Source organism: Manduca sexta, chromosome 14, assembly GCF_014839805.1.
Source record: "Manduca sexta isolate Smith_Timp_Sample1 chromosome 14, JHU_Msex_v1.0, whole genome shotgun sequence".
Taxonomy (NCBI): Eukaryota; Metazoa; Arthropoda; class Insecta; order Lepidoptera; family Sphingidae; genus Manduca; species Manduca sexta.
In genome coordinates this window covers 5525969-5543925 of record NC_051128.1, presented here as the reverse complement: position 1 = coordinate 5543925, position 17957 = coordinate 5525969, and the positions used below count along the sequence as shown (strand labels likewise).

The following is a 17957-nucleotide window of genomic DNA, read 5'->3' as shown; positions in this document are numbered from 1 at the left end:
TAGGATGCGGATGAGAGCTCCATCGCTGGCTGATCCAGTGCGCACCCTCAACTCAACCTGCCTGCTCAGCGTGTCAAACTTGTAATGAATACAAATAAATCATATCACTGAAGTAACAAAAAATGTGTTTTTTTTTACATGGCCTTTCTACGAAATTTCATTTTACTTGTGTATCTCATTATTTGTTGCTATTGCAAATATATTATCTGCTATATTCTATTTTAACTTTCGATAATATATAGCGTAGCGATGTGTGCGTGAGCCTCATCGACTGGTTCACAAAACGAGCCTATTGAAATAAATCATTTTATTTGAAAGATTTGATTGTGAGATTTTAAAAATTTTATTTAATTTAAATATTACACTTAAAATGAACCCTTTGCAAATATAAACGTCATTACATTTGGAAGGCATCCCAAAGTTAAGTAATCAAAAATCTTGTTTAGTTATCTCTGAAAATAATTACTGCGAATAACATGTTTGTCTAATTTTCTTATTTTTTTAAATTTTCCCTTTATATCCGCAAATGATAATAATAATACTTACTTATGTCAAAAAAACAGGTAATTATATCTTTTGACGAATCGTGGAATGATTTGTATGAATTACTCAGCCATGACATTTCTTTCTTATTTTTCTTATAAATGAAGGCTCTAAAATTATTATTGTAATGACTCCAAGTTACAAATTTTTGGCACATTATTATTCAATAAGTTTGAGGTTGGTTGGAATTTATTCGAAACAAAAAACCAGCGCCCAAACAAAAAGCGGACATGTCCTTTAAAAGTAAATAAAATGTTCAAAAAGCATAAAGAATTTGGAGAAAAATATCAATTTCTAATAATGAAATGAATAACAATGATTTATGATTATGTATTCACATAATCATAAATAATTGTTATCAATCATTATCGATTGAAAAATTAAATAAACTGAACTATTTAAGTAAATTTTACAATTTAAAAATTCAATCATAATATGCAGCTATTAAATCCAATAATAAATTCAATAACTGTAAATTGATTATAGGCTTTGAGTTTTAACTGAGCGAAAACTAAATAATTGGCTAAATAAAGTAACTAAAGTTTACAAAGTGGACATGTGCAGCAATAAAATGTTAGCCTTGCAAATATTACTGAAATAAGAATTCAAATCAACGCATCATCAATCAACTTATAATCTTTAAATGCCTCTAAATTCAATAGCATAACAATATACTCAGTTTAACGATAAATGCGTCCACGTAAAACCGGCGTCAATACAAACATTCATAAAAATGCGCTTTTTAACAAACCATTTTTATGTGAAATATTTATATTTTTCAAACAACATCTGCAGCAATAAAAATGTTGGCCTTTCAAAATTACTCTAATAAAAGCAAATTACCGCCTACACATAAAATCTTTAAACTCGCCTGAAATTCAATAAATAATAATCGTTGCATACCGATAAATAGTCCAATTAACTACTTCAAAAAGTTAACTAGTTCAAATTTGGATGGAAAAAAGGTATTTCGTTATTAACTAAAAAACTATTCATATTTAAGATAAAAATAGATCATTATGAGGAAATTTAAAAAAAATCAGTATCTCCAAGAAGCTAATTATTTTAGGTCAATATTACATATTTGTAAATACAGAGATTGGAATAAAATGTTATCGTCTAAGTTTTTGAAATTAAACAACATAATAATTCAAATAATGAAATCTATTAACTATGATTTATGATTATAATATGAATCGAATAAACTGAACGAATTGAATAAACTGAACTGTTTTATTTTTACGATTCAAAATTCAATCATAATATGCAGCCATTAAATTTATTTAATAAATTAATTATAGACTATGGGTTTAAAGAGACCAAAAACTAAAACAAAACGGCTTAAAAAAGTAGCTAATCATAATTTACTTACAAAATACAGTTGTGACAAAATATATGACAGACATTGGTTTAAAATTAATATTTTTTGAATACAACATAAACTTTGGTTTGTTAAAACATAAAAAGAAGGTAATCACACACATAATATAATATAAAATAACTAACGTAATGTCGTTTCTCATTTATTAATAGATAATGCCAAAAATTCAACAATAAAAACACTGTAAATCGCGATTGTCTCCAAACTATAAAACTTTTGTTAATACGTTCTTTAAGCCGACGATATGCATCTTACAAGTATAGGAATTATCGTCATAGCATAGACGTGCGCGCATCAATTTTAATTTCGTTTTCTATTATACACTCAGCAGCGGTTCGGTTATGTTACGTAATGTCATTGCAAGTAGCCAGCAGGCCAACGACTAATATCGATCTATGCAATTGATCCCAAGCCCCACCTCCCAAACGTAGTAAAAAAAATTTGCCAAGTTATTTTCACCCTTAGGGTGGTCGAGCGTGAACTTGGCCGATTGTACCTATATTGTATTCTGGTTCTCGTATTTGCAAAATAACACGAGTATTATGTACTCTAGTTGTAGTGTGTATACGCATTTGCGCTTAGTTTAAAATCGACTGTTTTGATGTGGCCCGGCCTAGTTATTTGTCACAGTTTCAGATTGTTTAGGTAGATTGTGCCTGCTCGGCCACGACCAACTTTAATTACTTGAAAGTGCTACTGCTCATCGTCCATTTCTATGATAATATACCGCGCCTCAATTTTGTTTCGTTTCGTTGATGTGATTCGCATATTGCCTGTCAGATTCTTTTATGACTCAGTGGATTTAAAAACTTAGGACTTGGTCATGTACTAGTTAATATTTACAGTTGTTATTTTTCTGCTCGCGTCAGTCCTAAAAGATTTTATGTATTTTTTTTATTTATATTGTTATCTATTAATAAGGGTATTTAATAAAACCACATACATCTCGTCTCTACATTGACATTGGGACAAAAATTATCAATTAATAATAAATGTTTTTGCCAATAATTCCGGTTTTATTTTTCTGTGTTTTTGATCATTTTGTAGTTTAGTGCAAATGTGGTGGGGGTCTAAGTGTATTTCTGACAGAAAGAATGATGTCGATATTCTAGCAAATTCTTTGTACATAATGGTCTTAGGGTATATAAAATTAAACTTAATTTTATTAATATTTATTATAAAATGCCATAAAACTCGCAGGTGGTCGGGATCTGGAAATCTTTGGGGGAGGCCCATGTTTGACAGTGGGCATACTTCGCCTGATCATGATGATGAATATTAATTTTGTTCAAAACATACATTTATTTATGTTACATTTATGGTTAGAATAACTTACGTTAAATTTTTGCTTTCATGGAGACAAATATATGGTTTAATTTATTAAAGTAACTTAAAAATTAACATGTAGGTATTTGCCTTGTGGACACTACCCGGAATGTCTAGGGAATTCAATTCCTCTGTTCGGTACCAATTCGTGTAAATTTTTCTCATGACTTTAATAGGTACTCTAGGCAGGGTCACAAGTAATCTTATGAATTTCTTGTAGTTGTAATATCGCGTAACTAATAATTACACACGACAGTCAAGAAAAATAGTAAGCGACCTAAGGTATTTCATTTAAATCATTTATAAATATAATTTTAAATATAATTTAGTAGTCCCTTTAAGGAATAAAATTTTAAAGTGTATAAGTAATTATAATTCAGCATTTGTTGACGGAGGAAACCCTCCACAAAGTTTAACAACAATCCAAATCCAGCAGGATTTTATAAGCCTTATTCAGTTAGATAATAATTATCCCTCTCCAGTAGGAATTAACTGGAAACGCTGTCCTTTTGCCAGGCTCATGTAAGTCTACTCAGTGTTGCGAAGAGTTAATGAGTTACTTGATTCATTTTATTAAGCCCCACATGCTACACAGCAACTGTAAGACCAGAGGATCAAGAAATCTAAAATGTAGGCATTACATTAGACTAATACGGTCTAGTTTTATTATGTATAGTTAGTTATTTATATATCGTAGTCAGATACATAACCAATATGTATTATTTCTCAAGTTATTAATGTTAAGAAATAAAAATAATATAAATTTTTCACTTTATGGGTACTACCGAGTACTGACAACAAAACAAAACTGGCTGTTCAAATATGAATATGTAAGTAATGTTGTTTCACATAACACATTATAATTAATGAACGTTTAAGCTCAAGCCAAAGATCGAAAATAGTATTACGTACTCAAGGTTTCACGATTCCGATACTACCTACGCAAATTTTACTAGTATATATAGGCCTATTGTGTAAACTTTACGCTGGGGTAGATACTAGTCACCAGTGACTCAAATAAAATAAAAAAATGTGTTAAGAACATTCATATTCTTTATTTCTTACTGTGTTCGTAATAAATTTCAAATAATGTACGAGTATAAATTAGTCCATCATTTTGAATAATAATAATAGAGAAACATAATGCACAGGTACGTATTTATTAATATAATATCTTAATGTAAATATCATATTTCTTTGGTAATTCTAAACCTCTCCCTCCTTAATTCTATAGATATTTAGGAATTATAGAAATTTACAATATTTCTAAATTTAGATATTTAAGCAAATTTAAATGTGAGTTAAAGACATTAGCGACTTATACTAACATTTTGTTTATTACAACAAGAATGGCTTATGTTATCAGGACGTAATCAAGAATATTTTCGTTTGTCACGCTGAAGGAGCTTGGAGGTATCGTCTAAAGTGGCTGCAGTTTGGTTGATATTTTAAACAGTCAGCGGGTAAGAATCCTGGGAGCGTTTGGAGCCAATGGGGAAGTGAGAGAGGTCGATCTCATCCATGGGGTAGTCAGGTCTGTATCTCTTCTTGTCCAGGCTCGAGCTGGAAAATAAAATTAATGTGAGTCCCTTCAAATATAAACGTTGATTTTTGAAAAAAATGTTAATAACAAAATCAATGTACGTTTAAAGTAATTTGAAATTATATTTTAAAATAAATGAACTCAATAAGCGTACTCGGCTCAGTTAAATATCAATGTTGTTTTAGGTACACATTGTTCCACATGGGCTATATTCGATTAATTAACATTCGAAATAATGCACTGCTTCGTTACCTATTCTAAAATAATAGTGGTAGTTATATACATATTAAAAGAAACTATTTCTAGGACCAGAGACAATTAAAATCGAATATAATATCTTTGCTTCAAAGCAAAATTAATTTAATAGTTGCCTATTTATATTTCTGTATTCTAAATTAAATAAGCAACATAATTTCCAATGAAATTAATGAACCATTAACGAAATTCAAAAATTATAATGGAACACAAAGGAAGTGAGACGTGAAACACGTCTTACACAGGGGTGTCAATGTCAAGGTAGTTGGATCCGTACAGGTGGTAGAACCGTTTGGTGGCGTACGGGAACGGCATGGACGAGCGGTCGATCTCATCGAAGTTGCGCTTCTTCACGAACGTGTTCAGGCTGGAGCTGCAACAACACACCAGAGGCCGTAGCCAACATACCTTCGATCATCGATATATATGCACTATGTACTAGACTTGGCGTTCCGAACATTAACTGTGTTCAACTGAATTGAACTGTTATCCATTCAAACTGATTTTAGTATGGTGTCAATATTGATGCTTGTGGTTATGTACGGAGTGGCGCTCATAATATGAAAACGCGAGTCTAAGTGCAAACCTGGATGTGCATTAAAAATATTAGTCAAATAAGTAAAAGCCTTTTTAAAGTCATTTTAGTTTAGATGTTGAACAAATAATTATATGGACGTTCGTGTCTATAGAATATATACGTCAATGATTTCGATATTTAAATTTAATGACATAAGTATCTCAACGAAAGTGCATCAGTATATGTCATTCCCATAATGTTAGCGTCACGATTATCGAGTTTCAATATAGGACCAAATATCTGGCATTTCGTGATTCCCACATATACGGTAATCGTTTCTGTGAGATTAAAACATTCGTGTGAATTTTAAATGATTTCTATTTAATGAAATAATGTTTCTAAATTGATAAATGAGTGCTATGTAGTATTAATAACTATTCGTCTTTCAAATACGTGAAGTATTAGGTAGCATATTCATTCGATACGATACAAACTCTGATGGATCACTTTTCTTTCAACATAAGTATGTTACATTGGTATACTACAGAGGATGGCTTAATATAATGATTAATGATATACAGTTAGACAACATCGGTTAACATTTAGATAAATCAAATTAGTATTTACATTTATAACGAGTTTAGACGATTCAAAGTAAACTACAACACGGAGGTAGTTGGTAGTTGTATACAAAGGAGTTTGTATACCAATTACAAATAGACTGGCTATATTGTAAATGAAACTTTATATTTAATATAAATAGAACATGATTCGCACCCGCGGTAATCACAATTTATTACGCGGTGTTTGAAACTTTCTGTTATCCTTGTTTACGAACTAATTGATACTATTAGTTATTATTACATTTAGAATGTTACTTTCATTACAATATTTGGGATATAATACGAATTCTATTTACTGAGAGCACAAAACTATATTTATGTGTGCGCAAAACCATTATTTTTGTTCTAAAAGGCCTCGCATGTTTTCAATGTCACAGCAGAGGTGTGTTCACTAGGCATTGGTAGTAGTTCCCGTTGAACCATATTTATTGCTTAATACACTCGTCGATGGTTGAAAATGTCTGGATGAAATCTATTTGTGTTAATTACGCTAATGTAATTGTTATACCTACCGAAATAAGAGATTACACGAAACAAGTGCGAATCTACCCGCTCTGTAGACACATCGTTACTGATTAACATAATGTAATTACTAATTAGTACATAAGTGTCATCAAAAGGCTCGGGAATCGGAAGGAATCGGACTTCCAAAAAGGATGTTTTTAGATTGTGAAACTTTTTGTTTTGACTAAAAAAAAAACCATAACTAATTATTATCGAAAATAGAATCTAATCTATAAACTTAGTTATACATCTTCAAAATACTTTATATCGACTGGTTCATACAATAATAAATGCTAAAAATTACTATAATATGGTCATCCAATTCATACATAGTATTACGCCTTGTTCGTTTTAGAGATAAACAGAGGTGAAACACATTTCGTTCGCTATGTTAATGAGCGTTGTTAAGTCCCATCTAGTAAGGGGTAAGACCATTCAAGAGCAGGCAAAACTTACCGATCAATTTCATCGAAATTGCGCTTGGGGAATCCATCTCCGTAATATCCGCTGTACTCGACGGGCGCCATGGGCCACGGCTCGCGCTTGCCGTACGGGCTAATGGCAAAAAACGTGTTTGAAATGACAGTATCATCGGTAAATTAGGGTCATACTAGGTGCAAGTTCATCATATCTTCGTTGACTTTTGTTGTAGTAATATTGACGGGATAATGTAAGTATATATTAGTGGCGAAGCGTGAAATATTTCAAAAGGTAACCCGAGGCAAAAAGAAATGCCTTAGGTAATATATCGCGGCCGATTCAACAGAAAACAAAAACTAAGACAAACGTAAATAAACCTAAAAGGGAAGCCGGTACGAATCAAGTTGTATGAACGCTTTGCCACTGGCATATATACATTAGAACATTAAAATGAGTAAAATAAAATACATTTGATATGTTTACCATGTCTTGTCATTATTTGAAGTTTGATATTATAATATGTTAGTCTAATCAAAATGAAACATGCAACCTTTGCTAGGACGTCATATGCAGCGCCCCGGGGTTTCGAGTAATTTCGTTATTGACTACCCCCTGATAGGTAACTACCATTGATAGGTTATTTAAAGCATCTCAAAATAGACTTAAACTAAAAATGAAAGATCTTTAGTTGGACTTCAATTTGACGGCATTGTTAGATCAAGTGAAGGTAATATACGGTATATATTCTACATTAGTAATATGAATGGAAAATGGCTTACTATGTTTATGTAAATATGGTTGGACAAATAAAAAAATTATATAGTCTACCATTCAAACAAAGAATGTACAATTAATATAAATACGGACAATGGCCAGTCTATCAAATTGTGATGTATTGTAGTCATAAAAATAATATTTATTGTTAGGCAAATAATTAATTTTGTTAATACCTGATGTAGTCATAGCGTCTGAACATGTAAGGGAAGTAAGCGGAGTGTTTCACTTCTCTGACGTCTCGCACCAAGTTGTTGCCGCCGAGCGGGTCCAGGGACCGAATCTTATGACCTATTCACATAACCGTCAAACAATTACACAATATGAAATACACATATATATTACCACAAAAATATGACAAAGACCAAATTTATTTTACCTTTCTCTCTTCTTACCTGAATCAAATTTCACACGATTTTGTACTAACACTATCAATTTAAAGTATTGAAACACTATTTGGGGTTGCAAGATATTTATTTCTATAACATCAACATCTAATGGCCACATAACTAATCTCAATAAATAAAACTATATAGAAGTATCACATTGAATGCGTTGTACGAGAGTGGAAATGTTAGAAACATCATGACAATTACTTTCATACCGACTTTATACAAGGTTAGCGCCTCCTATGGAATCTAATTCGCGGACAAAGTTGCCTCCTCCGAGAGAGTCCAAGTTTCGTACAAAGTTGCTACCGCCCAAGGAATCTAGATTTCGTTTGACCAGGTTCGGTCCGCCGAGTTGATCAAGGTTTTTCTTAACTAAGTTTGCCCCGCCGAGGGAATCAAGATTTCTTACGAAATTGCTACCGCCAAGAGAGTCCAAATTGCGCACGAAGTTTCCACCCCCTAGGGAATCAATAAAACGGGCGTATTCAACTTTGTCAGCACTGACATCTCTTCCCAAAAGAGATGTGCCGCCGATACCATTCAAGTTTCTTCCGAGAAGACTAGTTCCTCCGATTCCATTCAAGTTCTTGTAGCTAATACCGGATCTCCCCTGCGAGGAGTACAAACTTCTGCCCAGAAGCGAAGATCCACCAATACCATTTAAGTTCCTTCCCAGCAAAGAAGTTCCTCCAATACCATTAAGGTTTCTGCCAATGAGAGAGGTTCCTCCGATTCCATTTAAATTCCTCAATGAGCCATGGTCGTCATATTTATTTTCATATTGTGTAAGGAAACGCAGGAAGTTTTCTAATTCTTCTCTCTGTCTCAATTCTGAAAGCAATCATGTATAATTATTTCAAGTCGTTGTTTATATTTCCTTATCATAATAGTAAATAAATAAAGTGCGTTTAAAGAAAATAGTACTCACCATAAGTGACGGATGCACATTGAGTACAAACAAGCGTTGTGAGACGTTGTGCAGGGGCGTATTTGGTGAATGTGCGTAGAACCATCACCATAAAACCGTGAATGTGAACAAATGCATAGTTTGAGGGATAAGTGCAAATTAGTTTTAATTATTCAAAGTGTGGATGTGTGAACGTGCAAAGGAGTTAGGTTACGTTGTGCTTGTGTCACAGACTGTGAGTAGACGGTGCGAGGTGTCGTAAACTTGCTCATATTTACATATTAAATTAACAATTTTATTCTTTACAAACACGATCGGCATTGGATTGTGTAGCGCACTTCTTTATTCAACTTATCAGATCATGTAAATTCTTCACGTCACATCGGAAAGATAAGAAATCCAATAGAGATCGTGTTTCTTTCAGTGCCGTTCTTACACTTGGTTATTTTGTATACAATTATACGTGCTGGCTTTCACTGTGAGGCATTCGGTGCGCGAAGAATCGAAACATTGTGTAAGAATATGTTACATAGAGTTTAAAATCACATAAAGCTTACCGTTAACGTCGAAACGTTCTCCTGAATTGTGTTCGCCGGCGCTCACATCTTGTTCCTGTTTAAATAATCATCTGTTAATTTGAAGTTCTTTTTTGTTATTTAGTTTAAACGTACTGAACGAGATGCTTTCTAGTTAACAAGTTTGGCATAGCATCAACTATTCTACGTTGTGTAATACTTTGTAATTCTACGTTCTTTATAGCTTTATGTTTTCGGACAGTTGAGATCTTTGCTGACAGGTTAGAGACTTGCTCGTCTCGTCGCTCAGACTTATCTCTATATAAATAAGCGAAGTGTAGCATTTTTAAGCACACTAGAGACACGGACGAGTATAATTTGGCATAATCAAAATTCATATAGGAAATGTAAGCAGAACCACAGTCATGTTCAAACTAAAAAAAATATGAGTTGAGATTAGACTTTGACCACGCGAGTCTGCTAGTAAAAATAAATAAATAAATAAATAGACAAACATTGGTTTTGAATTTGAAACGCTTATGTTAATGAACCTTTTGAAAACAATACCTTATATTGAATTAATCATATATTTAGTTTAACTCTCAGTTTTATTTGTCTTTAGTAGTAGTGATCCTTTTGAAGCCTTTGAGGTACTTTCATGTGAACTATTTAGGACATAGTTGAATGTATGTTAAATTTGTTGAATTGAATTATTTAAATAATCCGATATTTCATATGTAAATTCTCTTTGTAAAACAAATAGGCTTTGAAACCATATTTGACTGAAACAGTAGTCATTACGAGGTTTAAAAAGCTGTTTCATTACAAATTAAAATATCAAATGAGACATTTTATGAAATACATTTTGTTTGCTTACGTTAGAAATTGCTTCGGAAATTTCAATCAAAGTAAGATACTTTCGCTTGGTATTTCCGTAGCATTTGCTGAAGCTTTACGCAGAAACTTTATATTTAACATGGAACACTTCGGTTTCCTCGTCCATTCGATATCAATTTCAATTATTTTATTAAATGAAAATTCATTAAGTAAACCCCACTGATTAGCGACTGATTGGAAGCTTAAAATGTTATTAGAGTATTTGTTTTCGTCATCGTACGAAATGACTCAATTTCTGAAACTAATTAATATACCGCTGCCGATGTTATTTTGAAAAACGACGTCTCATCCGGAACGCTCGATGTCGCATCAAATGACACAATAAATTGAAGAATTCAATTTGTTTAAATTGGTTGAACGGAAGGAATTTCTTCTTTATACTTTTTTTACTTTTTTTATTGGTCCCAAAAGTACCTTATATATATATTTTAGAAACTAGCCAGTGTTATTTCTAATATCATATCAATTACGAGTATAAGAACCGCGTACTATGGGGTGTACATTTTTAATATTGGACTTTGGTAAGTTGCACAATTGAAAAATGGGTCGTTAAATTTTAGACAGTGAAGTAAAAATACAGCTCCGTTCGATTTTTTTTGGGGAGGATTATGTTAAGCAATGGACTTCATGTGAGTGATTATTAATATGGACGAAAACAGTTATGAAATGGACCATTGATCGATCTATTTAATATATACAAGGACGAGGATTCTACAGTAGAGACGAACATTAATGGATAGTGAAGAAATAATAAGCGGTATCGTCAAGACACTAACCTGGTGAGGGTCGGCGCTGCAGCAGACGAGTAACGTCGCGACGGCCAGTGCCAGTAGTCCGCCTGCACCTCTCATGTTGAAATCTAAACCATAATATTCTCATATACATTCACGCCTTTTATGGGGTAAACAGAGGTGCAACTAGTGTATTCGATTTACGTCATGCTTATTCCTTCTGAATACGGGAATCGAACCCATTGCGATAATTTCTTACGAGACGTTATAAATACAACAGTAAGTAAAGATATTTGTCTTTGACCAAGTCCTGGATTAACATAAAGGCAATATAAATAAAATAAATATAAATTCGCTATCGTGAAAAAGTACACAATGGAATGTTTATTCCTGGAACACTCTTTCACGCGAACGAAACCACGAGCATTGCTTAGTACAAAATAAAATAATGTAAATGATTATTCAATATTACTTATAGTAAAATAATTAAAACGAAAGAAATGATTATTCTAAGTTACAATGAATCGAAACTTTATGAAAGTCGACCGTTCCATTGTACCGGAATATTTCAACCGCTTCACTAGAACTCGATATGATAATTTTTTATTCATCGAGGATTTGATTTCATTCCTGGTTGTTAAGTTATACAAAATCTATTTAAGCACGTAACAAATTTTATATTACAAATACTTTGTAGACGGTTCATGAAATATTAAATAGTGTGCCGTGTAAACGCACGAATCCATGCTTCATACTTATATTACTGATATTGAGTCGGTAACATACGTATAAAGCATGGATATTTTATGAAGTATGGATTAGTTTCAGACTATTTTAATATATATAGTAACTTATAATAACATTTCATTGACATAATATTCAATAAAACGAAGCTTATAATAGTTTGAACAAAGAATATTTGTGTAGTTAACAAATATTTTTAAATAGTAATATGAAAAATGCCCTATTATAGAAACCGTACCCAATGAACATTTCGCGAATGCAACGCCCCATAAAGTGTGACGTATAAAGTTAATTATTCACATTGGCGTCGTCAAATGCAATAATCTGATATTGCATCGAGATGCGTATCACTATATGGGGCAATAAACGTTAGCCTTGAGAATATTTCAATATCATTCACATATTTCATGCATATTTTATTGCGTTAAAGGATTGAGAACATGCGGAACTAAATTGTATGATGTAATGCAATTCCGATATAGGAATTTGAGAAAAAGTTGTTCGTGAATGCGATTACATGTTATAAACACATTTCTTGGAGGACACTCTAAAATAGGAAATACCGGGTGATAGTAGAATACACAAGTTATAGCATCATTTAAATATTGAACCGAATTTACACGTTACTTCTTTTTTCACAAGTTTGATATTTAGATTTTATGTATTTCTTTATGAAATGACAAAAATCAACTAAGCGTCTATGTAAAAGTCTACTGGATGTTATTGTGCGTATGTTTTTCTTATATGAAGTTTTTATTTAATCGATTTTTTAAAATCCTTTCTATTTTCACACTATGATTGTACTGTTGTTTTGCTATTGCGTATTAATAAAATACATCAATTTCAGCGTGGGACAAGTTAAATGACAAGAGGAAATGGAACGGTATAATGCATAATGTGAACGTATTATTTTCCACACAAATGGACTCTTTAAAAACAATGCACATCGCATAAAAGCTTGGACGCTCTAAGTGACGGGATGCATATTATCTTCACAATCTTGGATTCCTAGAAAAGACTCCGAGAGCAACAAGTTATAATGAATAATAAATTTATAAACAAATGAAATCGGTTTAATCGACTGCCTCGGTGGCGTAGTTGTACTGCATGCGCGGTACGGCAGCGCTCTGAGGTCCTGGGTTCGTATCCCAGGTCGGGCAAAGTGATATTTGGGTTTTTCTGCTCAGTATTCAGCCCGGAGTCTGGAATTTGTGCCTGATATGGCGATAGGCTCGCCCCCTATCACATCATGGGACGGAACACACTTGGCGAAAAGTGGGTGCCATGGTTGCGCCTCTGCATACCCCTTCGGGGATAAAATGCGTGATGTTGTGTGTGAAATCGGTTAAAAAATTCTATCCAAAATTTAAATATTAATATTTTGTTTTGGGAAGATATCAACGCGTCCTTAACAAACAACTTTCGTAGTCTCGTAGTATTGTCGTAGAACTTTGTTGCTACGTTTGCGTGAATGGAAAGTCGGAAAGAAATGACAGCCGCGTCGTTTCGCCAACAACTGTTAAATTCTACCCACATCGTGTACAATTACTATAATAATTTGTTCTTTTACGTTATTCGGCCACGAAGGCGCCGCTCCGGTTTCAAACTTAAGCAATAAAGTTTAAAATAGAAGGTGCAGGTATTTTAGATTTCGTTACGCATTGATAATATTTTATTTGATGTTTATTTTATAATAGTTACACAAGGAACTATTATATATACTTATATTGTAATTTTAATGTAGATATTATGCACACTAAACGGAGTTATTGTTTTTTAACTCTAATTCAAAAATATGATTTCGATATTTTATGATATATTCCTGGTATATATATATTACAGTACACATATTATGAAACTTGCTACGACTTATTCAACGTACAAAATTTACTGGTTTGGTTGAAATTTTAAGCTTGAAAAAGAAAGAACTATTTGAATTTTCAAAACGCGTTGATGCTATGTAAGTCACTGATTCTACTTAGCAGGCTGACGAAGGTTGTTTGAAAAGGACTTAGTTTACTTTAAAAGTACCCACGAATTTTATCTTGGCTATAAACATTAATTATAGATGAGTAGGTTACACGAGCGCCGACTAGAATTCGGAAAATAAATAGTGAATAATAAAGTTGTTGTATTCCTTGCGAAGCGAAATAACCAGAATGAATTAAAAAATTTATTAAAGAATATCAAATTAGCAGAATATCTAAACTTTTATTTCGCCTAAGATTCTTATTAAAAAAATGCTATGTAAAAAAATATTATATAATTTATTTTGTTCAATATTATTTCTGCCGTGGTAATCGAAAGGGCAGTAAGTCAGAAAAGGCGGTTCTGCTTTATTACATGGTTAACTAGATTATCTTATCGTTGCTACTGCTGTTTATCAACCAAGAAAATGCGTTTATAATTTACATAGATGTATCAAACCTACACATGAAGAATTTTATTTAACGTACATCCCAATCAGTTATAAAAAAATCGCCGCTTTTGACTTACTTCCTTTCAATTACCACGGCAGATTTATACTAGTATGAATTATGGAAATAAATGCCACAACGTACTGATGAATTTATAAATAGCTAACAAATTAAATATTATTATGGTGTTATTATTGGAAAGCAATGGGAACCAGAGCGAATATATATAAAAGTATGTTACACGTGCAAGTAATGAGGAGCCATGATTGGGTTAAACCAATTTTTAATCTAAATATAGAAATAATTCTTAAGACGGAATAAATATTGAAAATGAATAAATATTAAGAGGCACATGCACGTGGGAGTAATTACTTCTAATGTTTATTATGTATAAAGAGACAATATATAGCAGATTCACTTTTAGTTAAACCAATGACGGTACGGAATAAGTTCAAATATTGCAAAAAGTAAGCGTATAAACCTAATAAATTCAGAAAAATAAAGAACATATGAGTGGAGAAGTTCGGTGCAGACCGCGGTTTATGAAACGGTTGATCACTGTTGTTTTGTATTGCTTTAGATTTTATGTGGATATGAATTGATATCATATGAAAGAAAACTAATAAACTTATTGATGTCGTATTAAGTACACACTGATGAGATATGTGACCTATGCGTGATGGACGTTTTAAAATAATTATAGGAAGTAATATTTTAAAAGGTAAAAAAATTGTTTACTAAATGATTGAAAAGACTTGGAGTAAATATTTTTCTGTAGTAATTTAAAGAGCAGTTATTGCGGACTTAGTTCATTGTGTTTTGATTCAAGGAAATTATATTATTATTTTACTTCATTTATACAAACTTTTTATCATTAAAATTACAAAAACACGCAGACTACACAATTTCATAAAATTATATTATAATATTAAATATATTAAGCACTCAGAACAGTTACAAAACTATCGAACACTATTAAAATGGGAGAAAATATTTAAAGAAAATATAAAATATGCAATAATAATGAACAATATATGAAGAAAAAAATATTTCGATAAATACTAGTGACAGACCTGTGTTGGATGAGCCGAAGGTTTGAAGCGGTTGTCGGTCGGTGGTTGTGGTGCGTTGTGAGGCTGGCATCTGCCCGCCGGCTTATATACCCGTGGCGAGGGCGCGATGGGCGGGCGCCCGACGCCCAGCCAACAGATATCCAGATATGAGACAATCGCGTCATTGTAACACAGCCTTTATGTGCAATCAAACTTTTTGGAAAATCAAAATTATTATCATTTCACAAAAAAATTAAATAATTTAGAAAAAAAATCTAAAAAAAATTAATTAATTTGTGGTACTTTTCAGAAAAGTCTGAAATAAATTTGACACGTCCCTTAATGGCATCAAAAGCAATTAACACATATTTTGATATTAATGAACTCCGATTTCATTATTATTTTAAAAATTCTGAAATAAAAAATACAGAATAAACAGAAATTGGGGTTCCACTGAACTAAGACAATCCAGGATGCAGGTGCTGAATTATAATTTTAGTGATCTTTGCTCTAGTAATGTTTAGAGGTTGGGTCTCGGCATGACAGAATCATATTAATCATACCCAAGTATATGCAGTCTTTTTAAAGTAGTTAATAATATTTTTGTTTGAATTTTTTTTAACAGAGAAAAAAAACGCTGTTATTACATAGTGTGTTATAATATCTGTGATCATGATGAAGTCTTCCCATAGTTGATATAATAAAATTTCATGAATTTGATGTTTTCTTGACATATCTCTATTCTCTATATAACTATGGGCATCTGTAATTCTCTATGTACCAATAGCCGCTTCACTTAAAACTTGTTGATTTCCTTAAAAATATTCACCCCAATTTAATTTCAGACCGTACGTGCGATTTTAAATTTTAATCAACTCCTCTTGTGCCGTAGTTCCTGGGTACAGCAAAGGGTCTATTACTCATGTGTTTGAACTCTCCGCACATAAATATTCATTTATACAGGGCACCTAGAGGACCTATGCATATTATAATATGACCTTTTATGTAGAGATGCACTGGCTATTGACAGCGGCGGTGCATTGTGTCGGAAACAGTGCTGTTTTCTTTTTGCTTGTTTTGCGCCGTACAACATTTCTATGGTATTCGTTTCCGCATTTAACTGTACATTTTGCATCTATTTTAAAATTGTTTAACAGTATTGAGTTTGATGAATAGATATAAAGTATTTTCTGTCATTATATTTTCACAATAACATTTTCTAGGAAACCTTGAAATTAGTTATTTTAAACTTTTTACTTTATGGATTCAATAGTATTATAAAATGTCTTACAGTATACTATTGTACCTTTATTATTGAACATTATGAGTATTTGAACGATAATTAAAACAAATCCTTTAATAATATTAAAACACGTAGGAAGAATATCAAGTATGAACTGATATATCCTTCCAATTTCTATCATCCGATTATAGACATGAAATGTAATAACGTGTTGCATCCGTCCCGCTAAAGGTAAGTATATAAGGGCGAGTATTCTCCAGAAACTAATATGTAAAATAGGTTTAAATGGCCATTTCAGTTGAGACAGATTTCATTTATTCCCCTATGGGATAAAGGGGCGAAAAACGTGCGTTCTCATGAGACAAATATTATTATAAACATAGCCCCGAAAACCTCGAGTCGACTTACGTTGATCGGATTAAAGAGAGTAACATAAGATCACTCAGAGGTACGGTGTCAGTGCACAAAGGCATTAAGAATATACAGCCAGCTAAAGTAATACTAGGATTATCAATTCTGTTATCTTAGGATCCATACTGGGCATAGATAGCATTAAGTTCTCGTAAATAATAAATCAATCCTACTAATATTATTGACTGCCTCGGTGGCGTAGTTGTATTGCATGTCCGGTACAATAGCGCTCTGAGGTCCTGGGTTCAAATCCCGGGTCGGGCAAAATGATATTTGGGTTTTTCTGCTCAGTATCAGCCCGGAGTCTGGAATTAGTGCCCGATATGGCGATAGGCTCGCCCCCTATGACATCATGGGACGGAACATACTTGGCGAAAAGTGGGTGCCCTAGTTGCGCCTCTGCATACCCCTTCGGGGAAAAATTCGTGATGTTATGTATGTATGTATGTACTAATATTATAAATGTGAAAGTTTGTGAGGATGGATGTAGGGATGCATGTTTGTACCGCTTTCACGAAAGAACTACGTAACGGATTCTGATTCGAAACTTTACAGTAATATTGGTTATACATAAGAATAACACATAGGCTGCAATTTATAATGATTTTATGTAATTTGGTCATAATATAACGACAAAATTATCCCAGAAATCTCCTTCATCCGGGCGAAGCCGCGAGCAAAAGCTAGTAAAAAATGTTTATATGAAGTCATATTTTTTATGTGAGTATGCAGTGTTATTTTTTATAATTATTAATAAATAAA

General features: G+C 32.5%; 1 protein-coding gene across 1 annotated transcript; it reads right to left on the bottom strand.

The window, feature by feature from the left end:
• Positions 1-4281: 4281 nt before the first annotated feature.
• Positions 4282-15647, bottom strand: LOC115440296. Its single transcript, XM_030164545.2, has 9 exons — positions 15563-15647; positions 11374-11456; positions 9743-9797; positions 8816-9109; positions 8582-8767; positions 8063-8177; positions 7149-7247; positions 5290-5421; positions 4282-4813 (listed from the first exon to the last, which is right to left on the bottom strand). The coding sequence occupies exons 1-9, from the start codon at positions 15630-15632 to the stop codon at positions 4699-4701; spliced, it is 1149 nt and encodes a 382-aa protein (XP_030020405.2). The 5' UTR covers positions 15633-15647; the 3' UTR covers positions 4282-4698.
• Between the last annotated feature and the right edge of the window lie 2310 nt (positions 15648-17957).